The 26,554-nt window shown below is 38.1% G+C and overlaps 1 protein-coding gene and 2 pseudogenes across 2 annotated transcripts; all 3 read right to left on the bottom strand.

Annotated features, from left to right (window-relative positions):
* Positions 1-485: 485 nt before the first annotated feature.
* On the bottom strand, positions 486-4,592 carry LOC149231098 (uncharacterized). The gene is made up of 4 exons (XM_089376195.1): positions 3,408-4,592; positions 2,045-3,293; positions 1,736-1,921; positions 486-1,605 (listed from the first exon to the last, which is right to left on the bottom strand). Exon 1 carries the CDS (start codon positions 4,570-4,572, stop codon positions 3,691-3,693), a length of 882 nt encoding a protein of 293 aa, XP_089232321.1. The 5' UTR covers positions 4,573-4,592; the 3' UTR covers positions 486-1,605; positions 1,736-1,921; positions 2,045-3,293; positions 3,408-3,690.
* A 5,286-nt stretch (positions 4,593-9,878) lies between these two features.
* On the bottom strand, positions 9,879-12,931 carry LOC149231097 (disease resistance protein RPV1-like; annotated as a pseudogene). The gene is made up of 4 exons (XR_016248420.1): positions 12,340-12,931; positions 11,039-12,221; positions 10,677-10,997; positions 9,879-10,505 (listed from the first exon to the last, which is right to left on the bottom strand). The product of XR_016248420.1 is annotated as a disease resistance protein RPV1-like (transcript).
* Positions 12,932-16,816: 3,885 nt separating this feature from the next.
* On the bottom strand, positions 16,817-17,588 carry LOC149231096 (CASP-like protein 2A3 pseudogene; annotated as a pseudogene).
* Between the last annotated feature and the right edge of the window lie 8,966 nt (positions 17,589-26,554).

Raw genomic sequence — 26,554 nt, 5'->3', positions numbered from 1 at the left:
CTATTTGGTTGCGGAGAGTTCTCGCTGATCTTGAAGAAGCGCAAAGTGGTGCAACATGTATCAATTGTGATAATCAGAGTGCTATCAAATTAGCACATAATCCAGTTTACCATGCTAGAACAAAACATGTTGAGTTACAGTACCACTTTGTACGTGAGAAAATTATGTCAAAAGAAATTGGATTGCTATTTTGTAACACCAAGGATAATGTGGCTGATATATTTACTAAGCCCCTTGGTAAAATCAAATTTGAAGTTTTTAGAAATCAGTTAGGTATTGTAGAAAATCCATTTCTCCATTAAGGGAGGATGTGAGAATAATGTAGAAACTGAATTAGTTATGAAGATGTAGTTGTGAGTAGTTAGGAATTGGTTACCAGAAACGGTTATGAGTTTCCTATATAAATGAAGATGTAATCAAACAAATGATCAATGAAGTTATGAAGTTGCTGTGATTGCTGTTTTTAAGTCTGTTTTGTTGCGGAAGTCTCTGTGATTTAATCTCCACGACTGAAGTCTTGAGGAAGACTCTCTAAATTTTTCATAAACTACGGCCCACTATAAGGAAGACTCTAAATCTTTCATAGACTACAGCCCACTATAATAACCTTGCTGATCTAACAAATCCATCATGGATATGCATTTCATCCTTTATTATAAGTGTCAGGGATGGCAGCTTAATATTTTGATTGAAGGTGGCCGTTGCATTGAATCATTGAGTTGTTAAAAATTGCCTGGTTAATGCTAAATCTCACATAGAAGCCTCAAACTTACACTTCAATGATAAGTCATAGGAAATTCCGTTAAATGCCTCTTCTATAACATTTACAAATCCGCAAATCACTACAGACCACAAAAATACGAATATTCCTTTAGTATCTCTAACAAATTTCAAATAAATTTCAAATTAAAACAAAATGTATCGTTTTGGGAGACTCCATTCTGTTACAATAGAAAAGGAAATTAATGAGAACTGATAAATTACACTGGCCCTTGAAGTTTTTCTTAATGGAGAACAACCTACAAATCAAATGGCTGTTTATAACTTTATTTATTAATTGACAAAACGACACTTCTATCTCTACAATTGAATAAACGGGAGAGAAGATAATTCAGATCCTCCATTAAAAACAGGTGAAAAATGCATCACCAAATGTGTGTTGTCATAAAATTGAGAGTTTTTACTTCCTCTGTTCTTCTTATCTGGACAAAATCTTGTATTATGAATGCTCAATAGTCACCAGAGAAAACGCATCCCAAATGTGAATTGTTACCACACTGTGAGCTTTTACTATCTCTACTGTTATTATCTCCATGATCATAGACTTTTTTAATAAAACACTTTCTTTATACTTTAGTTAGAACTGATACAAAAATCTTGTATCATGACCAATAATGCTCAGTAAAAATGCACACCGTGAGCAAATTCTGAGCTTCCAATCTTCTTTATATCACCCCGCCCTGTGGCCACCACTACTAATGATGCCCATTTCTCCGTCACCATTATCATCCATTTGTATAATCTGTTTGTCGTCGGTCTTTGGAGTTCTGTCTTCCTGTAAATCCTTGTTACTAGCTTGAGATGCCTCTCTCCCATCTAACGACCCTGTAATAGACTCCAAGTTTGGATCAAGAGATACAAAAATGTTGCGGCAGAGTAAATCACAGATCGAACTTTTTTCAGAAAGACATATGACTATGTCTTATGTATAATCCCAAAAATGAATTTTCTCTACCTCAAGCTTTTGGATTACATGACGCATCTCTGGCCTCTTTTCAAAATCGGGATACACAACAACAAAGAGCGACCATCAATGCTCTTGTTAAGGCCCGTGAAGATGGCTTCACTTCCGGTGTTAGTTTCAGTATTTGGTCAGACCACGGCAACCCACCATCGTTTTCAACCAATCTACCAGATTGACCTGGGAATTTTACAATAATTGAAGCAAGATTCTGATTAGTTGTGTTGCATACAACGGGAAACAACATCATATACTTTAACCAACCTTCATTTGTATTTCCAGCATAATCTGCCAGGATCCTACCAGAAATTCTCTCCATGATAAGCATCCCAAAACTGTCGCCATCACACCTATTATTAAGCATTCCATACTGGTAGGCATACTTAGGTGCTACATACCCGCAAGAAAGATGTTAAACGTTGATGAGAAGAAAAAGGTGTTTAAACATTGATGAGAAGAGGAAAAACTCTCTTAAGTTTTGGAGATTTCTAGTTATTTTGTTCATTTAGGAGAGATTTGTTAAACTTACAAGTTTGAGTATTGTGGTTTTTTACATTCCGGGGATTTAAGAGTGTCTGAGATGCTAAATCCATTTATGTAGTTTTCAATTGTTAAATCTGTTTATCTATTTATTTAATAAATAAATTTAAAATAATTATAATCACAGTCACCCAAAATTATATTAGATTCCAGAAAAATAAAATAAAACATAAGATGGTTAAACAACCCGTTTCAAAATTACATATATTACACATTAATTGGAACAGAAAAATATTTGATTTCATTACCATTACTCTCTTCACATTTCTTAAAACCCTAGTTGTCAGAATAGTATATCAGTTTTTAGAGCAAAATATCAAGACAAGTAAAGGGCATCAACAAACAATATACATCCAAACAACATCATATATATTGTAACTAATACAAGTTTAATACTTTGCTGCAAAATACATATTGTTTAACAAAGACATCTGGTTTACCCCACCCGAATGTCCAGCATCTCCTTTTTATTGCGAAGATAATATAGGTTCCAAAACTACAAAATAATTTTGAATCTGTTCAGAATACATTTTTTTTTTCAAAAGAAAAAAAACCAAATAGATTATATTAAGGAAATATAATGGTATTGTATACAGCAAACCGTATTGCCAGGAGGCCCACAGCAAACCGTATTCAGAATACATAATTGTAAGTCACTCACTTGTCAATAACTGGGATTTCATTTTATAAAAATAAAAATCACCGAAATAGTTTCAGCCAAGGAATTAAGGAACATTTGCAAGATCTAGATAGAATTGTTAAAATACAAAAATGCAAAGCACTCACTTGTCAATATGAGAGAAGAATTCGGTAACAAATCCTGCTGTCTCCATGTCCTTGGATTTTGGATTTTACTCCACTGGAGGCCGAATATTTATCTTCCATGAGGTTTGGCTTTCAAACTACATAAATCCATGTGGAATGTAAAGAGGCTGCCCTTTGATCATTCCATCGTACGGAAATGAACATCCCAATAACATTTTCACAAAGTGAGGAGAACCATTTGCAAGATCTGGAAAAAATTGTGATGCCAAAACGAGGACTCCTAAGAAATAGTCCATTTCACAGAGCAATATATCCCAAAATAGAATTTAAGCTATATCGATTATTCGTTGTTTTAACTCACCATTTTGAGATGCCGATATATTAATGCCTACAATAGCTAACGGCGAACAGAGAATGTCTGGGATACTGAAACTTCACTGCTCAAATACATCCCCTGATTTGGAAGCCAGTTAAATACTGAGTTATCGGCGACTTTTGGATGCTCCGGCAGATAGAACCACTTGTACAATGAAGATAAAGCCAAAACTCCAGCAGCCATACTCCCAAATTCTGGTCGAAGCCCTCGTTGATGGTGGCTCCTATTGATAAGCCGTTAGGTGCGTAAATATGGACCCTGTTTTTCATTAAGGCTTATCATGTGGAAGCGCCTTAGCGCTTAAAAATGCTGAAAACCACTGAGGGCTGTATATCCTTCTGGTAGTATAGAACGACACGATATTTCCATGGCATTGATGGTGATATTCAAGCTCCTCAAATTCATAAGCAAAGGCATCTTGTAATCGTGATTTAAGCCGCTCCACTGCCTCTCCACACAACCACAGTCGGGAGCATTTAATGACACTGAGCTTTTCCAACGACATCATATTTTCAACACCTAACAGCTCTTCTAGCGCATGACAGGAATTCACCTCCAGCACTCGAAGAAGCTTTGTCAACTGCGCCAACCCCTGTATTCTTCTTAGCTTCTGGCATCTATTAGCCTCCAACTTCTTCAAGGACATCAACCTTTCAAGCCCTTGCAGATGCTCTACCTGACTGCCCTCGATGTTGAGTTCTTGAAGTTCTGTAAGATTACAAAGACCGCCTAATTCCCCCAGTTTGTCACAAGCAAACAATTTCACTGTTTTTAGTGTGTGCGGCAGTCCTCCAACCGTCACCAGATTGTTGCAGTCTTGGATGTCTAGATGCTTGAGGTTGGGGCAAACGCCTTGGGGAAAAAATATCTCAGTAATTTCTGTCCGGAGTATCTCTAAACATTCCAATCGGTACATGCATGGTTGATGTTGAGCACTGTAAATGGAAAGATCCAATTCACTCATCCTTTGTTTCCCTGTCGGATCTGACAAAGTCTCTCTTTCTCCTTCAACCAGTTCTGGCCAGGGCAACTTGCGTAACGGACACCAAAGTAGGCTTAACTTTACCATATTGTTCATCTTCAGGACTTCTTGTGGGAGGCGGTGGATTCCACATGCCCGCAGTGTCATAGTTGACAATTGAGTCAACATCCCCAATTCATCGGGCAAACATTCCATGTGAGAATAATGCACAAATGAATTAGTTATGAGTGGTTAAACAGAATTAGTTGTGAGTGGTTGAACAGAATTAGTTGTGAGTGGTTAGGAATTAGTTGCACATATTTCCTATATAAGTGTGATGTAATTGAGCAAATAAATTAATGAAGTTGTGTGAGTTTTCTGTTTTAAGTTGGTATCAGAGCTCTTTTGTCTGCGCCTCTCTCCTCTTCGTGGGCAGTAAGACTCTGCCATTAGAGTGTGCGCAGTAACCCTGTGATCCCTGACGGCCCTGTGGAGCGTGTGAGCTTCAATACGCTGAGCTTGGACGGTGTGGACAGCGGCGTTGCAGCAAGAAGCTTGAAGAAACAGCGTTGCCCTGAATCCGGTGCAGCAGGACGGTGTGGACAGCGGCGTTGCAGCAACCGGGTATCGTTTTTTTAAATTCTGAGCAAGAAAATTCGGGTATCGTCCCTACTCTCCTCCTTACGAGAGGTATCGTTTTTTTTTTAAATTCTGAGCAAGAAAATCCGGGTATCGTCCCTACTCTCCTCCATACGAGAGCCCCGTGCGTGGCCGTGGTGGCTATCGTTCCTATTCAGACAGATCAAGATAAAGAACTTGCATCATATCTTTGACATAACATTCTATTTCGTGTGAGAATTTCTAAGTCGTTTTGTGATGTATAATTTGTGAATGTGATCTGTATTCTCCTCGGCGCTCTCCTTACCGAGGCGGTGGTTTTATAAAATTATTTGTAAGTGCTTGATAGCAGAAGTTGTTTTGGTACCAGAAAATAACGGAATCAGATGTGACCCGTCAGTGAGCTGCATATCAATAAGCATGCGAATTCATAGGCATTAATCGTCTGAATCCCCACCCGCTAATCATAGTTGATAGATCTGTATTGTGAATTAGCACAGTGACGTCCTGTAATTGGTACACAGTTTGGGTGGTGATTGAGCCATAGATAGATTGGCGTTTTACTGTACTTATGTTTTATTTTGGTACATTTTGATCATCTCAGAGAATTTAGACACATCACGTCTCTAGCAGAGGTTGTTCAGTTTTTTTTTTAAAAAGATAGCAGAGTTCAGAGATGGCTAATCCCCTTGCAGATTCATATTTAAATGAGTCTTCAAAACTTGACGGAGAAAACTATGTAAATTGGAAATTTAAGATCATCACAGTACTGGAGGCATACAATCTCTGGCCGATTGTAAAAGGTGACGAGACCAAGCCTCAACCTCCTACTAACACTCAAGATTGGGAGAAGCGTGAAATAAAAGCAAGGGTGCTGCTACGCATGTCAGTGAAGGACAATATTATTCCACACATTCAGGACTGTGAAACTTCAAAGGCAACATGGGACACTCTCAAAGGTTTGTATGAAACTTCTAATGCAAACCGTATTTTATTTTTAAAAACAAAGCTGCTATCTATCAAAATGGATACCAATGAAAGCATTAGCAACTTTGTTTCCCGAATTAAAGACTTTAGTGATAAACTTGGTGATATTGGTGAAAAGGTTTCTAGTACAGACTTGGTAACTGTTACTTTAAAGGGGTTAGTCCCATATTATAAAGTCTTTATTTCAGCTCTCTCAGCTAGACCGACACCTCCTACATTTGAAGAATTGGCTGGAATTCTTCTTCAAGAAGAAGAGCGCATGAAAACTTTTGAACTGGAGTCAAATGGTTCTGATTTGGCTTTGACTGCAAGAGGCCAAAGACCATTCCGAGGGAGACCATGGGACAGAAACAGAGGCAGTTTTCAAGCAAAGCAGAAAGGTATGGCACCTCCTGATTCTTATGTTAAAAGGAACATTGAATGTCATTATTGTGGAAAACCTGGACATCTGGCTAAAGATTGCTATAGGAGAAAGAACAATGAATCAAATCAAAGACATCGCAGGCATAATGGAAATTACATAAACAGAGACACCTCAGTGAATGATGGATTTAAAAATCTTAAGTTATTTCTTTCTGATGCTGCATTGTCTGCTGAAACTGAGGATGAGAATGCTTGGTTTATAGATTCTGGTGCATCGGCACACATGACTTGTAATAAAGAATGGTATGATAAATATTATGAGAAATCTGATGGTACACACATTTACCTAGGAGATGATAGGTCACTTAAAGTTCAAGGCTATGGCATAATAAATGTGTACTTACCTAATGGACAAATGCGACAGATTCATAATGTGATGTATGTCCCTGCTCTCAAAAAGAATTTGCTATCTGTTTCCACTATCACTGATAATAATTTAAAAGTAGAATTTGGTAAATTGGGGTGTATAGTGAAAGATGTTCAGGACCACTACAAGGTTGTTTCTACAGGTACCAGGGTTGGAGGATTGTACAGATTGGATGTGACAGTCAAGCGCCATGTTGCATTGACATCTCAAGAGACATCGACAGTAGAATTATGGCATCACAGGTATGGGCACCTAAATTACAATGATTTATCGTTGTTACAAAGGAAATCAATGGTTGAAGGTCTTCCTGTTATGAAGTGTGAACATTTACCATGTGAAGCGTGTGCACTTGGTAAGCAGCATAGAGAAGAGTTTCCTGTTCATACTGAGAAACGAAAGTATGATATACTTGAATTAATTCACACTGATGTATGTGGACCTATGCAAACTAGGTCTCTTGGTGGTGCTTCATACTTTGTTATTTTTATTGATGATAGATCTAGATATACCTGGGTCTATTTCATTAGAAGGAAAAGTGACATATTTGAGTATTTTAAAGAGTTTCGAAATATGGTTGAAAAACAAACAGGAAAGTGCATCAAAATACTCAGATCTGATCAAGGGGGTGAATATAAATCAAAAACATTTAACACCTATTGTAAATCTAATGGAATTCAACAACAGTTCACAGTGCCACATACCCCTCAGCAAAATGGTGTTGCTGAGCGATGGAATAGAACCTTGGTGGAATCTGCTCGTAGTATGCTGCAAGGTAAGAACATCTCTAATGGTTTCTGGGCAGAAGCCATTAACACTGCTGTTTACCTGAAGAATCGATGTCCCACTAAGAAATTAGTTTTTCAAACTCCTTTTGAGGTTCTTTATGGTTATAAACCTGATGTGAGTCATTTCAAAGTCTTTGGATGTACTGCTTTTGCTCATATTCCTAAGGCTAACAGAAGCAAACTTGATGCCAAGTCCATCAAGTGTGTTTTCATTGGATATTGTACGGATCAGAAAGCCTATAAATTGTTTGATCCAAGTTCCCATAAACTATTTGCAAGTCGTGATGTATTGTTTCATGAGCAGACTGATAAAAGTAACACAAAGAATGATACATGGCATATTTCTAGTGATGCACATCTCAAGCTTGATACTTTGATTAAGCAGGAACAGGAACAGGTCCAGGTACAGGTACAGGATCAGAATGATAGCAGCAGTATGAGCACATCTAGTAGCAGTGAGTCATCACAAGGAGGTGATACACCTCAAAGCCAACGAATCATGGATGGAACACCCACACCAAGAAGGTCATCCCGACAAACTCGGCTTCCTGAAAGGTATAGAGACTATGCCTTAATGTCTAATATAATGAATGTTGAAGAACCAATTGATTATGAACAGGCTAAACAACATGAACCATGGATTAATGCTATGAATGATGAGTATGCTTCTATTATGAAAAATCAAACATGGGAATTAGTGGAACTTCCTGAAAATAAAGTTCCAATTGGAAGCAAATGGTTGTACAAAACAAAATTTAAAGCATATGGTACAATTGATAAATTTAAGGCAAGATTAGTAGCAAAAGGATATGCTCAACAGGAGGGCATTGATTATGAAGACACTTTTGCACCAATAGCTAAGTTGAATACAATTAGATTACTGATTGTCTTAGCCACAAAACATAATTGGAATATACATCAAATGGATGTCAAATCTGCTTTTCTAAATGGTGATTTAAAGGAAGAAGTTTATTTGGTTCAACCTGAAGGGTTTGTCAAACAGGGACAGGAGCATCTGGTTTGCAGGTTAAGAAAGGCATTGTATGGTTTGAAACAGGCACCAAGATCATGGTATGTAAAGATTGATACCTTCTTTCTTCAGAATGGGTTTGTGAAAAGCAAAAATGATCCTAACTTGTATGTTAAGAAAGATGAAAAAGGAAATGTTGCTTTAATATCTTTGTATGTGGATGATCTCATTATAACAGGCAGTGCTCACAAGTTAATTGAAGAAATTAAAGTTCAGTTGTCACAGGTTTTTGAAATGAAAGATTTGGGTGAAATGCATTACCGTTTAGGCATTGAGGTATGGAGAGAAACTGGTAAAACTTTGATCACTCAAAGCAAATATACAAAGGAGATTCTTAAAAAGTTCAATATGACAGATTGTAAAGCTATGTCAACTCCCTTAGAACAGAATGCAAAGTTGTACAAAGAAGATGGTTCGAAAGAGGCAGATGGAACATTATATCGTCAGTTAGTGGGAAGTTTGAACTATCTCACCACTACCAGGCCAGACATTGCATACTCAGTCAGTATCCTTAGTCAATTCATGGCTAAGCCTTCAAGAAATCATTGGAATGCTGCAAAGAAAGTTCTCCGATACTTAAAGGGTACAGTGAATCTTGGTATTATGTATACTGACGTATCTGATGTTGTACTGACAGGTTTTTCTGATTCAGATTGGGCAGGAAATCCAGATGACAGACGATCTACCTCTGGCTATGCATTTCATATTGGATCAGGGGTCATATCTTGGAGTAGTAAGAAACAACCAACTATTTCTTTGTCTTCAACAGAATCAGAGTACAAAGCTTTGACCAATGCCACCTGTGAAGCTATTTGGTTGCGGAGAATTCTTGCGGATCTTGAAGAATCGCAAAGTGGTGCAACATGTATCAATTGTGATAATCAGAGTGCTATCAAATTAGCACATAATCCAGTTTACCATGCTAGAACAAAACACGTTGGGTTACAGTACCACTTTGTACGTGAGAAAATTGAGACAAATGAAATTGGATTAATATTTTGTAACACCAAGGATAATGTGGCTGATATATTTACTAAGCCCCTTGGTAAAATCAAATTTGAAGTTTTTAGAAGTCAGTTAGGTATTGTAGAAAATCCATTTCTCCATTAAGGGAGGATGTGAGAATAATGCAGAAATGAATTAGTTATGAGTGGTTAAACAGAATTAGTTGTAAGTGGTTGAACAGAATTAGTTGTGAGTGGTTAGGAATTAGTTGCACATATTTCCTATATAAGTGTGATGTAATTGAGCAAATAAATTAATGAAGTTGTGTGAGTTTTCTGTTTTAAGTTTCCAATTTTTCACAACCTTCTAGACGCAGTTGCCTCAGACTGCGTAACTGACCAAGGGAACGTGGCAGCCTTTCCAACAAAGGGCTCCCTACATATAGAAGTTCCAAATTCTTTAGGTTTCCAATATCCTCGGGCAATTCTTTTAAATGCAACATACGTAACAAATGGAGCTCTTCCATGGATCGTTGTCGTGCCAGTTGTAAAGGCAATACTTTGATGCTCAGGCAGTTTGAAAGCTCCAAATACTCCAGGGTTCTGATATTGCCAAATGTTTCCTTCGACATGGTCAAATTGACGCAATTTCGCAGATTCAGATATTTAAGCCGAATTAAATTGCCGAAGCTATCTGGAAACCTAGACAAAATCATGCCTGACAGATCGAGGTGCTGCAGATTTGTTAAGTGCCCGAAAGAAGCAGGAAGCCGCTCCATACACAATAGGCGTCTTAGGCCTAGGTATTTGAGCGAGCGCAGATCACAAAATTCCTCTGGCAAAGCTTCCAGTTGACCTACTCCACGACCATCCACCGTAATCCTTTCGATATGCTTCAGTTGCCCAATGGACTTGGGAAACTTTAAAAGGGGAGCAGAAATATTTAATTCCCGCAACTCCAGAGGTGCCTGCAATGCAAATTTTTACCTTTCCACTCTAAGAAATATAAGATATAATAAATCCTTCAAATGTGTTCTAGACTCCTGTGTTGGTACGTCAGCAGCAATAACCTACCTTACATAGAACAGGAAAAATTGAAAACGAAAAGAATAAACATAGGACCAATCTTAAGCTTTGACCTGAGATTTTCCTGGCCACAGAAATTTGTTTCCCTCCACATCTAAAACCCTCAAATTCTTCATCGGTGTCCAGGAAGGCAGGTAAGAATCAAGACAGCCATTCAAGCTGAGCCATATCAAATTTTGTGACTTAACCATACTCAATAATCTTAGTAGAAATTTATATTTAGTTTTTGTTTCGCCAATTTGTATCTTTCTCAACACGTCTATGCTCCAACTTTTGAACGAGGTAATGATGCCAGGAATCGTGCTTCTGACATCGGAGCAAACAATGACGTTATCAATCGTCCTGATCCCTCTCACCGGGATTATTCCCTGTTCATAATTTAGAAACAAACAGTAAACAAATAAAACATAGCAACCAGGCTTCTCATTTTGATGCTGTTGATTAAAGAATAAATGAAAATCGTTGATATGGATACGAAGGTTTGAAGGATTGAGGCACTTACACTTGATTGTTGTGACAAAGCCTGAAATTCGTTGGTCCGTCGCCAAAGTCGACGAGGCATTTCCCCATCTGCAATATGTCGTCCCAAATCCCTAAGGTGGTCATGCATTTCTATTTTATTGTCCCTATCCACATTAACAAGGCACTTGTTCTGTAAATTTAGAAGCCCCACGGAGCCCTTGCAGCCTAATCCGTCCCATATTCTTATTGCCTTATCGCTGTCTTCTCCAATGAAGTAACAAGCAATGTCTAAGAATATTTGCCGATCCTCTGCATTCAATGCATCATAACTAATTTGAAGACATTTACGAATTTCGTTTGGAAGCCTTACGTGTCTAAGTTTGAACAATTGATCTGACCAGTAAGATTTGTTATCATTTCCGCAAAGAAGCCCCCCAAGCACTTTTAAAGATAGGGGCAATCCGTTGCAAGCACTTGAAAACTCATCTACAAAAGAGGAGAATCCTGGCGGCGGATAGGGCTGGCAGAAGGCATGAGAGCAGAAAAGTTGTTGGGAGTGTTGTACATTGAGGCAAGTTAACTCATAGATTGACCGGTCAGCAATGCCTGAGCTTGTGAGGACATCCCTGTTTCTAGATGTTATCAAAATTAGGCTATCGGAATGAAGGACGTCCTTTAATGGCAAAAACGCATCTAACTGAGCAACATCATCCACATCATCTAAAACTATTAGAGCTCTAGAAGCTAACAGATACATGCTGAGCTTTTCTAAGCCTTCCTTAACTGTATCTAACTGCAAATCCACATGAGTCAAGCCCTTGAGCAGTTTGCTCTACAAGAAATTTAAAGAATTTCTACCTGCAATCTCCCTAACATCAAATAAGAAGCAGGATTTTGTAAACTCGAAACTCTTCCTATTGAAGAAATCTTTGGCTAGTGTTGTCTTACCGACTCCACCTAAGCCCACAATCCCCAGGATCTGAACCTTCCCACTATGCTGCTGCAATGACACTATGTTTTCAAACTCTTCTACCTTTTCTTGTAGACCAGTTGGATATGTGGCCACATGTAACACTGTTTTACTGCACTTTTTAAGCGCGCATCGGACGACGCTTTCACACAGCTTCCCCTCGTCACTGGATCGTCACAAAAGAACAAGAAAAACAGTAAGTGCATGTCAATAGAAGCTAGTATATTGATAACAGATACGATAAAAGAGCTAGTACATTGATAACAGAGAGTTTGAGTTCCAACCCGTTAAAGGCCTCGAGCTCGAAACCAATTAACTTCGAGACTTCGGAAAGGGCTTTTCTCCAATTCTCAATTGTCTGGGGGTCGTATCTGCCTTTCTGTTCATGACTATTTAGGGCTTCAGTATACCGTCCTTTCCATCGAAGCTCCCAAGGCTTCACATTATAAAAAACGGGAATAATAGTCACCCCAGACTTCAATATAAGGACAAGCTCATCCAGGCACCATTTTGATTCCGCGTATCTTGGAGAGAAAATAGTGATGTGGACCGAAGCGGTTCTGATGGCGCCTTCAATCTGAGGGGTTAAGTAATCTCCTGCCTGCAGTTCCTCCCTGTCCAGGAAAGGTTGCAATCCATGCGCAAGAAAGCGATGATAAAGATGGCTAGCGAAGGTGTTTTTGACATCAGGGCCCCTGTGATTGAGGAATATGTCGTAACAGATAGGAGTGCTAGCGGAGGCACTGGACGTGGAGGGAGCGGATGCTTGCAGGTCTGTCATTGCACAATAACAGAAACAGATATGGGAGCAACAAGGCACAAGGTAGCAACAAGGTACAAGTATAAGCCAAAGGTAGCTTTAAAATGAATTTTAATGGATTGTTCATAAACATGTTATTTATAGACATGACGGTCAAACTGGAAAGAAGATCAAATGTTCCTTCTCTCTACTTCAAAGAGCCTGCTTTTTTGATGGGCAACACAAAGGGATGATTGTGGTTGTGGGTTCTGGCTCAGGATTTTTTTTAGCAGCTTGGTAGGTGAGGTTAATTTATTATTTTTAAGTGGAATGGTAGGTGGTTTCGGAGTCGAGAAGATGAAGTGACTGGTATTTTAGACGGTTGTTTTTTAGCATCTTGGTAGGTGAATTTAATTTATTTTTTTTAAAGTGGAATGGTAGGCAATTTCGAAGTGGAGAAGAAGAAGTGACTGGTATTTTACTTTTTAATGAAGGATAGCCTGTGCCCAGCGTCATGATATTCAATGCAATATGGAGCCCACGAGCATGAAGAAAATGAGATGAAAAATTAAAGTTTATATTGTACCCAAAATGGTTTGAGAAATAACTTTAACGATAAAGCTAATAGTAATATGTTTAGATTGGATAGTTAACATATTTATTTTATTAATGGATTAAATTAATCAATAATGAAATAATGGATTAAATCAATCAATAATGTGGTGATATTAAATTGGTATATTTATTTAAATTAAATGATTGGTAAGTGTGTATAGGGATTAATTTATAATGATAATCAAAATATTTATTATTATTATTATTATTTGTTAAGTAGTGTGAGTTTTACATCACTGCACATTATGACTTAACCGTATTTAAGTTGTCAAAATTATTTGGGGTTTGTGCTTGATTTGGGCTACACTAAATTTTTAAAATTGCTAGATTTTTTCTCACATAACTTTGAACCAATAACTTTCATATCACAAAATGTCTTAATAACACACCTCATCACTGTCTATTCTATACGAAATAAGCTTACACATTGTTAAAATTAAAAATATCATAATATTTCACATTTAAAGGTTTTTAAATTAATAAATTTTCATGCATTTTAAGCGATAAAATAAAATTGAAATTATATTCTTAGATACTATAAAATTAATAAGTTAAAAAAGATTATTATGAGATTGCTTTTTTAAACCCATTGTTATAACTCTATTGTCAGAAAATTTAATATAAAAGAAAAATATTTATTAACATTTATTGTGTGTTAATTAAATACACATGATATTTCAAAAAAGTTATTCTAATTTTTTATAAAAATTTATAAATATAAATATCTGTTAAATTTTAAATAATGAAGAGTCATTTCATTGAATAAATCATTTTCTAAATAATCTTATTGACAGGGTATCTTTAAAAAAATTGTTACCCTCTTAGAATGGTCACTAAGTAGTTATTTTTTGTTTTTCATTTATGATTTAATTACGATTTACCTAATTTATTGGTTAAAAAAACAAAATAGACTCAAAAAATCTATCGAGGATAAAAACAAATTCACCTCCATATGACTATTTTGGATACCGGCTCACTGGTAAATAGTTGTACAATATTTTTAATGCTTTGAATAATGCATTTTTTTTTCTTTATTTTTATATTAACTTTGAAGAATTTGCACATATGTGTTCTGAGTTTATGTCAATTGCTAATTTTACCTAATACCATGACAATGTAGAGATTTTTTCTAAAGTAAATATATGTGGGTATCTTTATGTAGATTGTTGATTTTTTGATGTGTATGATAGAAATTTTTTCTAAAGTCATATTCACCATATCACTTCCTCAACGCTGATTGCCCTCATTCCTAAAAAATCTGATCCGGAATCGTTTAACGATTTCAGACCTATCTCTTTGTGTAATATATCTTTCAAGATTATTACAAAGATTATTGCTGAGAGACTAAAAGGGAATCTGGCCACCTTTTTATCAAAGGATCAATATGCGTTTCTGCATGGTCGAAACATCCTGGATGTTGTTGCCAACACACAGGAATGCCTCTCCTCCATGTATGCTCAAAGCTTACCGGCGGCTATCATGAAGATTGATCTGAGGAAAGCTTTTGATTGCTTAGACTGGGGGTTCATGGAGTGCCTCCTTGCAAAGATCGGCCTCAACACAAAAAACATTCGGTGGGTGATGGCATGTATCGAGAATGTTAATTATGCGGTTATTGTAAATGGGTTCCCCTCTCCCTTCTTCCAAGCCGAAAGGGGTCTGCGCCAGGGCTGCCCTCTCTCGCCCCTATTGTTCATACTCGCTATGTAATGCCCCACTTAAATCTTATCCTACAAATTTTGTTAATATTTACATTATCTGAAAATATTGAGAAATATTGGTCTAATATAAATTTATGATTTCCATTATTCAAATTCCCCACTTACCTTCTCAAATTGAATATTATGTAGGATATGGTCTCCTTCCATTATTTCAAAATATATGTATTCATTTCACATTCCCCAATGTACCCTCACATTTACTTGGGAGAAGACATAGTCCTCTCCATCTTATCATCAATATATATTTATTTATTTCACATTCCCCAATGTACCCTCACATTTACTAAGGAGAAGACATGGTCCTCTCCATGTAAGTACATTTCACATTCTCCAATGTACCCTCACATTTACTTGGGAGAAGACATAGTCCTCTCCATCTTATCATCAATATATATTTATTCATTTCACATTCCCCAATGTACCCTCACATTTACTAAGGAGAAGACATGGTCCTCTCCATGTAATTACACTTCACATTCCCAAATGTACTTTTCAGATTTACTTGGGAGAAGACATGATCCTTTCCCATTAAATTCTCAATTTTATATTCATGTCACAATTCCAAATGTACTCCTAGCTTACTTGGGAGAAGAGAAGTCAACTAAGGATGGATGAGAAGTTAATGACATTAATGAGAGGTGGTTGAGGAAAGAGGGTATAAAAAGGGAAGGGGGAAGAAAGAAAAGGGGGATTGGAGTCTTGCTTAGGATTGTGGGGGTTGGTTGTGATTGTTTACCTTGTCATGATTTTGGGAGACCTTGGAAACCTGTGGAGGTTTCTTGGGTTTGAGAGGAGGAAAGTATCATTATCTAGTTTTGCACATTCTTCTTGAGGACACACTATATCTGGTTGGACTTGGGCACGGAGGGCTAGGGAACCTGTGGAGGTTTCCTGGGCTAGGAATTTATTTCCTAGTTGGCTGGGAGGTAAATCCGGTTGGGTCGGTGATAAGGAGCATTCAGTTGGAGCTATAGGACAAAGGTATCATCATCAACCACCGGAACAGGTATTTTTCCAGGGACTACTCTTGTTAAGTTGATATCAATGGAATGCTCACCTTAATTTATGTTGCTTATGATAAAATGATAAGATGTTAAATGTTTAAAGCTATGTAAGAAGGTCAGTAAGCTCCTTTTATTACTTTTAAATCAGTAGGAAAATAGATCTGTTAGTGTATAATAGATTGAGGCTCTAATAATAGGAATCAGGCCCTTACACATGGTATCAGAGCTTTGGTTCAAAACCTGGACCCAAAGCCCACTAAACCCCAAAGACCGCTAGAAGGAGGGCTTGAACCTCTGACCTTGTAGCTGTTAAGCTGTTTTGGTTAACAGCCTTTACCCATCAGCATCGCTGCCATGGAGTCAAATTCCTGCTCCTTGATGTCAATTTTCATACGTACTTCATTGAATATGAGTATTGTGAGGGAACGATGGTTATCTTTATTAATGAGATAATTGTAGGGGTCAAACAAAATTTGTTCCGAACTATGAAGTTCACGTGATAATTCGTATGGACACAAGCCTTGAATTCTGCAATGCTAATCAAATCTTCAATGTCAGTTCCCAATTTTACATGGACCTTACGATTTTGGTAATAACAAACGGGAGACTTGCAAATTGAGTGACATACATTATTTTCGCTAACATTCTACTGTGTATCAGAGCATGGTTTTGCGAGGGGTGCTATTATTTTCCCCACAACTTGGTAGTATTTGGTTGACCTGTGATTCGTAGTAACATTTCATCTTTCGGTAGCAAACCAAATTTTTTTAAAGAGCACAAACTACTGTTTTTACTTTATTAACATTAACCAGGTTTCAATAGAGCATGTACAATGTGCTCAACTACATGCACTCTCTTTACTTACTTTATAACCACTCAACTCTGGCTAGTTATTTGGTCTTTCTTGCAAAGACTTGGTGGATCATATTTACTGAACACCCTGTAGGCTGATATAAGGGAGAGAAGAATGAAACATAACAGAGCCAAAAAACTTAAAACCAGAGAGGCTTCTACTCTGTTGCAAAATCTTCCATAGTAGGGGCATAGTTCAGACCATGTGATCTGCTCATCTCCCTTATATGCCAGATACAGTACTTCGGTCACTGAAGCTCCAGCTCCCAGCATCAAGTATGTAAATGCCTGATCAAAAGCAAAAACAAACCATGCCCCAGAAAGACTGAAAGCGCCAACATGTTTATACTCGACAGTTCCATAATCGTTTCCCTGCTTGCTCTTAAGCATAAGTGCAAGAGCTGAAATGCAAAATCCAACAGGTAGAAACCGCAAAGCCGTCTCGATCCATTTCTTTTGTGCTGTTGATCCAGAAATTAATTCGATCTCTTCTTCTTTTTCTGCTCCCATCTCAGCACTCATAACTCCATTCTTCGCCATCTTCAGTTAGCTACCCCAAACAAATCCACCCCCTGGTTCTTCCTTCCGTTGGAACAATTTTCCACCATTGCTGTGCTGGGTAAATAATTTGTTGCAGTCAAGTTTTTCTATAGATGAAAAGCATTTTTTTGGGCAGTCTGCCCTTTGTTTCTGCAATTGCTTCTGAATATGAAAAAAAAAAAATCAACACATCTCCCCAGTTTTCCTTCTAAGTCTCTGTTGGGTGGTTCTGTTAGGGGACCTCGCTCTGAAATCATTAGTTGCCCAACCTTTTTACTCGGTTCTCAGGAAAAAGATCCTTTCATTGCTAAGGTGAATAAGATGTAATCCACCTTTGACTGTAACAAATTTACTAACTGTAGGATTGTATTTCACAGAATTTTGGATGAACTGACCATACAAATCTCTCCCAATATCCATATTTCCTGGAAACTATATGAGAGATACTGATATGGGTTGCCCTCCTGACCTAGGTTGGCAGTGGGAGTAAGTTTCTTTATTGTACTTGATGTAGTTTCTTGTAATTTTGTATTACAAGACTCATGTTTCCACAAAGAAAAGGAGAAAAAAATTGGAAACAAAATTAATGTAGTGTTCTATGGTATTTACATCTCTTGGATTGAATGATGTCTATTTTCCCTATACCAAGTATCACTGGCCATGATCGAAGTAACAGGGCTCACCAATTACTCAGGAAGCTCACCAACTTCACTCATTTCGCTGGAATGCTGTAAAGCTTTTCCAAAACTTGGCATGACTTGGTGAAATTTAGTCAAACTCGCTAGACTTCTGATACTCGCCAGACATGGTCAAGCTTGCTCAAGAATCAGTCAAAACTGTAGTGATTTTTTTTTTCTATTTGTAATTTCGATTCTCTTATCTAGTTTGTGCTTTGAGTTTATACTGCTTAAGAGCAATTTAAGAATATGGCTATAATTTCAAAAAATGAGAACAGATAAAATACAAAATGAATATTACCAAAATTAAAGAATACACATAAAAGATAAAAAAATACCAGCGCTAAAAATATTTTGGTGCCATATGAAAATAGAAACATTGTTGAGCTGTGATACACAATGAAATGGAAATATTATTCTCATGCGATACGCCACAAATATGGAAACTTTGCTTCCGTGTGATACATCATGAAAATAGACACTTTAATATAATACAAAACACTGAAGATAGTTTATTTCTTGACATTCAATACGCTACAAAGATAGAAAATTTTGTGGTCATGGCAAAAGTAAGTTCAAGTGCGATACTCACAAGAGGCAAGTTGGCAAGTTTCTTCGGAATACAAAAAAAACTAAGGAGGGGGCTGGAGCTTATGTTCTAGAATAGAATGCCCTTTAATGTGAATTTGGTCACCAGGATTTTGAACGACACTGCTCATTTTATGCCCTCAATCCACATTCTCTGATTTATGTGCTCTTCAATTGACCCCTAGATTAATGTACACTGCTTTCCATACTGTTAATGTTAACTTTTAAGGTTTTGATTTTAAATATCCCTCAGAGAGTGGAAACTAACAAGTGAGTTAAGGGAGGCTGGATAAATAAATATATCCAAAATTTTTATAATAATAAAAACAATTTTAAAATTATTACTCACGAGTTGAAGATGCAACATTGTCTTGGAGTACGTCCTAAAACTGCTTCTGCTTGGCTAAGAGCTCGTCTTCCTCAACATACGAACACAAGTACAACCACTAGTGCCAAAGTAGGTATTTCATGCATGTCTACAATGTTTTCAGAGGGGTCGTAAATCTAGAAACATTTTTTTTTTTTTATTAACACATAAGTATGATTCTAGGAGCTTTGGAGACTTCATCGCTTCCATTCCTTATTTAGTACGCAGAAGATATCAATTATTAATTTTCTATTATTTAATAAAGGAAAAATCATAGGAATGGGTATTAGACTCCAATTTCATTTATTTTAAATATATACCATGTAAGATTTGAAAATTTTGTTGCCACTAAATAGCACTGTACAGTTGTTAATATCACCGGTTCCCTCATCCTTTTATCTTAATTTTTCTGTTTATTTATCAAAAATAAATAAATGCAAAAACATAAATTTTATTCCTCTAGTACTATAATATGATGGGGACTCATGGAAGGATATAGAAAGTTATCAATACTACATTCTCTTGTTGTAAATCATATATGGAAAACCTAATGGGATGAAACACGTAGAAGGAAAGATGGGGGAGAGTCAACTCCCAATTGTTTTTTTAGGGAAAACTCCTTTCTAGAAGAAAATACTCTTGTGAATGTTTTATAATCTTCTCTTCACCCTCTTGGAGTTGGAGCTGGGTTAGGGTTTTTCCACTTTGTGCAATAAAATATTAGTTCACATAATCAATGACTACTAAAATACCTTGGTAAACACGAATGTAGATATCTATGACCCCCAATTGGGGCCCACTTTAGACATTCATAAATGAAGAAAATCGTTTTCTGTAGCCCTTACTCAGTTTCAAGTTTTTGCATGAAGTTTAATGCCCAAACCCAATATTACATGTAGCTGAGATAAATGTTAAACATACATTCTGTGAAAATTTTTGAATCTAACACATCAGAACCTTTACTGCATTTTCTGGTTTACTATCTCCTACTTGTTCTTTGCATAAACAAAGTTATTTAAATGCATAAATATCGAAGTAAACACAAATGCAGCCTTCCCAAAATAAACAGATCAACGTGTTCTAAAGTTAAATTTTGTGGCGAAGAAGTAACTTGCATAACTTGAATTGATCTATTGCTTAGGGTTCTCTATGGACTATCTAGAATGTGGTAGAAAATGTTAGGAATAATGCTAATAAGTCTTAGATATCACGCAGATTTTGAACAAATCAAAATGGTGAAAACACGAAGGAACCAAGGGCTTGGAGAGTCTTCACAAGGACCTCCTTCAAATAACCCATTACCTTCACCAGAATTGACTCTCATCCTGCGTTCCTTGGAAGCAATTAATGAAACCTTAAGAGGACGCCAAACAAATGAAATGGAAGGGGAACACCCTTCATCAGGGTTAGGGAACCCCGAGGGATCTAGAGATTATGATAGAAGACCTCCGGTTGAGGACATTACTAGAGAGCTCTAGAAGATTAAACTCCCAGAATTTGCAGGAGGTCGTGCCAGTGAGCGTGCAGAAGCTTGGTTAGAGGGGATGGGAAGGTGTTTCGCACTAAGGCATTACAATTCCAATTCCAAAGCCAAAATAGCAATATTCCAACTCAGAGATAGTGCTCTGAATTGGTGGGGTAACTTGGAGCGTCAACTACACCTCACTCCAGACACAGTTACTTGGGAATTGTTTGAGGAGAGGTTTAGGAAGAAGTACCTACCAGCATATTATGAAGAACAACAGGTAGGAGCCTTCCATGCCCTGATACAGGGAGGTCATACTGTAGAAGAATATGAAATTCGATTTATGGAATTGGTCAAGTATGTTTCCTACATGGATACTGATCAGCGCCAAGCGGATCGTTTTATGTATGGATTGAGACCTAAGATTAGGGCAATGGTACGGATGTGGAAACCATCCTCAGTTGCAGAAGCTGTAGAACAGGCTCGTTATGTCGAAGAACACCTAGATTTAAAGGGTGAAGGCAGAGCCATCTTTCCACGTCAAACAGGGTTTATGGGGAAGGCCCCTCGTACCTTCCCAAGGGGGGGAAGTCGGAGGCCACCACCATATGGAAATAGGGTTATACCTAGAACACCAACAGTAGGAATTTCCATGGTTTCTAGTGCAGCTTCACCCACAGCTTCAAGGGCGTGTACAAATCAAAGTCATAGGCGAGGAACAACAAGTGGGGGTAGGGGTTCCAGGGGAAGAAACTCTTTCCAAAGAACTCCACATCATTCGGTTCAAGGTCCACCACGCATCACTTGTTGGGGATGCGGAGGACCTCATTACCAGCGGGACTGCCCAGAGTTTCGAACCAGTAACAACAGAAGAGAGGGAAAAGAACCAATGGGGGAAGCAGGTAGCCACCACCAAATCTATGCCACAGTTGACAATCAGCAAGTTGAACACCAGTCTGCCGTAGTAGAAACCTCAAGTATGATAAACAAAGTAAAAGTTAAAATTTTGTTTGACTCTGGTGCTACAGATAGTTTCATTTCACTAGTTGCATTAGAAAAATGTGGGTTGGAAACCTATGAGCATGATGACTTTAAACAAGTCGAGATGGCTTCTGGAATAAAACAAGTAGTAGGGCCTAGTGTTGACCAATGTCAGGTAAACCTCGGGGTGTGTATGACTAAGTTAAAGGCATACGTCACAGAATTGGGAACGTATGATGTAATTGTTCGAATGGACTGGCTAGAAGATCATCGAGCTTTGGTAGACTGTTTCAAGGAGAAGGTGATCTGTTTAGATGATGAAGGTAGGCCAATTGAGATTTGTGGAATCAAGAGGCGAGTGTCCCTACGATTCATATCCATGATGAAGGTAAAACGTTGTCTAAGACAAGGTTGCAAACTGTATTTGGTCAAGACTGTAAATGACCAGAAAGGACCTTCCCTGGATCAACATCCAGTTTTGGCTGAATTCAAGGATGTTTTTCCAGAGGAATTGCCTGGATTACCTCCTGTAAGAGAGATTGATTTCACCATTGATCTGAAACCAGGTGCAGAACCAATATCTAAGACACCCTATAGGATGACAACTCCAGAGCTTTGTGAGTTGCAGATGCAGTTAAAGGAGCTCTTAGACTTGGGATTGATCAGACCTAGTATTTCCCCTTAGGGTGCACCAGTAATTTTTGTCAAGAAGAAGGATGGTTCCCTGCGCCTATGCATAGATTATAGAGACTTAAACAGAGCCATGATAAAGAATAGGTACCCAATACCTTGAATAGATGACTTATTTGATCAAATGAAGGGGGCAGTGGTCTTCTCAAAAATCGATCTACGATCTGGGTACCACCAATTGAGGATAAAGGAGGAAGACATCTCAAAAACTGCATTTCGAACTCGATTTGGGCACTATGAGTTCGTAGTTGTTCCATTCAGTTTAACTAATGCACCAGCAGTATTCATGAGCCTCATGAATGGTGTGTTCAGGAAGTATTTGGACCAATTCGTGCAAGTCTTCCTTGATGACATTCTTATATATTCCAAGAATGAAAAGGAGCATGAAAAGCACCTAAGGGTAGTATTGACTTGTTTAAGGGAAAATCAATTGTATGGGAAATTGTCAAAGTGTTCCTTCTTTCAAAAGAAAGTCCATTACCTTGGGCACATCATTTCAGGAGAAGGGATTTCAGTTGACCCGGAAAAGGTGAAGGCCATAATGGATTGGCCAGTACCAAAAAATGCCCATGAGGTACGTAGTTTTATGGGGCTAGCTAGGTATTATCGCAGGTTTGTGGAAGGGTTTTCAAGGATTGCAAAACCCATCACCGCATTACAGCGAAAGGGGGTTAGGTATGAATGGACAAATGAATGTGGCACTGCATTCACAGAGCTGAAGAGGTTACTAACTAGTGCACCGATCCTTCAAGTACCAGACATGAGAAAAGACTTCACTGCCTACACTGATGCTTCGACGCAGGGATTGGGTGCAGTATTGATGCAAGAAGGCGGAGTAATAGCTTACGCTTCTAGAAAATTGAAGAAGCATGAAGAGTTATATGCTACCCACGACTTAGAATTCGCAGCAGTGATGTTAGCCTTGAAGCTATGGAGACACTACCTCATTGGGAGAAGATTTGAGTTAAGAACAGATCATCAAAGCGTAAAGCATCTCTTCACTCAAAGGGATTTGAACGCCAGACAAAGGCGATGGAGCGAATTCATGAGTGAGTATGATTTTGAAATCTCATACATCAAGGGAAAGGAGAATGTAGTGGCGGATGCACTAAGCAGGAGTCCACGAACTTTCTCCCTAGTAGCCTTAAAGGTAAATTTAAGGGAGCGGATATTGGAGAAACTCTTTGAAGATAGTTGGTATTTAAAATTCATCTCAGCTATCCAAAATGGGAAACAGATAGAACCAAAGTTTGAAGGATATGTCCTTGAACCAGATGGGCTATTGAGATTCCAAGGGAGAATGTACGTACCTAAGGAAGGGGGTATAAGAGAAACCATCCTCGGAGAGTCTCATAGAGCACTCTATTGTGTACATCCTGGGGTAAAGAAGATGTACGCAGACGCAAGGAAACTCTTCTTTTGGGCAGGCATGAAGCATGACATAGTCCAGTTTGTCGCCAAATGTCTTGAATGTCAGCGAGTGAAGGCTGATCATTGCCATCCAGCAGGACTCCTACAACCTCATGACATCCCTACATCTAAATGGGAAGTAATTTCCATGGATTTTGTGGTGGGTTTGCCACTCACTTCCCAAAGGCACAATGCTATATTGGTTATAGTTGATAAATTGACCAAAAGTGCCCATTTCATCCCAGTAAGGGACACTTACGATGTTACGGATGTGGCGCGAGTGTTTGTCAATGAAGTTATCTGACTGCACGGATTGCCCACAAGGATCATTTCTGATAGAGACTCCCGATTTACATCTAGGTTTTGGACAAGTTTGCAGTCAGCACTGGGAACTCAGTTAAACCTAAGCACTGCATATCATCCAGAAACAGATGGGCAGACCGAAAGAGTAAATCAGGTTTTGGAGGACATGCTTAGGATGTACGTCATGGATAATCAGACTCAGTGGGAGAGGTACTTACCATTGGTAGAGTTTGCCTATAATAACAGTTATCACAGTTCAATCGGGATGCCTCCTTATCAAGCTCTATATGGAAGACCTTGCAGGACGCCATTGAGTTGGGAAAAGTTGGAGGACCGAGTGATAGTTGGCCCGTAATTAGTTCAAGAAATGGAGGAGCAGGTAAAGTAGGTTCGACAAAGGTTAAAGGAAGCACAGGATAGACAGAAGAGTTATGTTGATTCACATAGGATTGATCGCAGTTATGAAGTAGGGGACCAAGTTTTTATTCATATCTGGCCCAACAAAAGCACCATCTGGTTTGGGAAGGGGACGAAATTGTCACCTCGGTTCGTAGGACCTTTTAGGATCAAGGAGAAGATTGGACCAGTTGCCTATCATCTTGTACTGCCGCCCCATTTGCATAAAACGCATGATGTTTTTCATGTATCTGTTTTACGACATTATGTTTCTGATGAATCTCACAAATTGGATTGGCAGGACTTGCAGGTCTCGGACATGGCAACCGTAATGGTAGAACCATTACGCATATTGGACCGTAGGGTTCGACATCTCAGACGTCGCACGGTGGACCAAGTTAAGGTCCAGTGGGACAAGTATAGCCCAGGATCTGCTACCTGGGAGGATGTAGAGACTATGCATCGTGACTACCCCTCACTTTTTGAGCATCTGTGATGCCTATTTTGACTTAGATAGCTACCTATGTTAAGATACTATTTCCATGTTATTTATGTATGAACATTATGTAATATTCATGCATTTGGTTGACACATAAGACTACTTATATGAATCAGTTGATAGATTTGATATTAATGATAGAAATGGTTGATGTATGGACTACATGTATGACTCACTTAGTGATGGACTATCTAGTGCGTAACTTATCAGAATTACTTTGGTTCATATATAGCTCAAGTGGATATGATTTATGTAAATGAATGACTTAGCGAGAATTCCTAGATTGACACATGGATACTAGACTTAGTAATGTGATGATTATATGTCTTGTTGTTATATAAATGCATGAATGAGAGGCTAACCCACAGGGGAAAAGAACTATGTGATAGCCAAGAGGGAAGGATGAGACATCTCATGAGGAAGGTATAATGTACATTATTTTACTTCATTGGTATCTACTTGATATGCACTCTTATGACACGAGAAAAAAAATGCAAATGACAGGTGGCAAGACGACCTGACTGGATTATTCGATGACAAGTCCAACCAGCTCTGTAGTGTGTTCCGTGCTCTGAAGGAGGGGTGGAGGTGTTTCCCACCGTGTATCCTCCGAAACCTGGAATCGTGGGGAGGACAGCTGAACGCTCCCCCTAGATGTGTGATGACGATTGCCAGATTCCTGCTGGGAAAGTTCGGTCGAGGCATTCGACGCTCCCACCATGTCGGTTTTATCAGTGGTCAGTATGGCCTTTGCCACTGATAAGGCAGCAGAGGACGGATAGGGCGGGAACGGAAGTAGGCCAGGGTGGATAGGAAGATAAAGATCAGTTGGAGACTCTTGATGGGAAGTAATGTCATTGTCTGACTTATCGAATTTTAATGCTATAACTCTCTCTGGTTTGCTATGCTTTCAAACTCCTTGTATCTTTTCATTCTAACTTCGGGACGAAGTTTTCTGAAGGAGGGGTGTATGTAATACCCCACTTAAATCTTATCCTACAAATTTTGTTAATATTTACATTATCTGAAAATATTGAGAAATATTGGTCTAATATAAATTTATGATTTCCATTATTCAAATTCCCCACTTACCTTCTCAAATTGAATATTATGTAGGATATGGTCTCCTTCCATTATTTCAAAATATATGTATTCATTTCACATTCCCCAATGTACCCTCACATTTACTTGGGAGAAGACATAGTCCTCTCCATCTTATCATCAATATATATTTATTTATTTCACATTCCCCAATGTACCCTCACATTTACTAAGGAGAAGACATGGTCCTCTCCATGTAAGTACATTTCACATTCCCCAATGTACCCTCACATTTACTTGGGAGAAGACATAGTCCTCTCCATCTTATCATCAATATATATTTATTCATTTCACATTCCCCAATGTACCCTCACATTTACTAAGGAGAAGACATGGTCCTCTCCATGTAATTACACTTCACATTCCCAAATGTACTTTTTAGATTTACTTGGGAGAAGACATGATCCTTTCCCATTAAATTCTCAATTTTATATTCATGTCACAATTCCAAATGTACTCCTAGCTTACTTGGGAGAAGAGAAGTCAACTAAGGATGGATGAGAAGTTAATGACATTAATGAGAGGTGGTTGAGGAAAGAGGGTATAAAAAG

Source organism: Pinus tabuliformis, chromosome J (genome assembly GCF_031772625.1).
Source record: "Pinus tabuliformis cultivar Carrire ecotype Pingquan chromosome J, CPIR1, whole genome shotgun sequence".
NCBI lineage: Eukaryota > Viridiplantae > Streptophyta > Pinopsida > Pinales > Pinaceae > Pinus > Pinus tabuliformis.
Note: the sequence above shows the minus strand (reverse complement) of the source record. Positions and strands in the feature narration are given on the sequence as shown.

Coding starts and splice junctions, on each gene's coding strand:
- LOC149231098 (XM_089376195.1), bottom strand. CDS start 4,572: ATGTTGACTCAATTGTCAACTATGACACTGCGGGCATGTGGAATCCAC.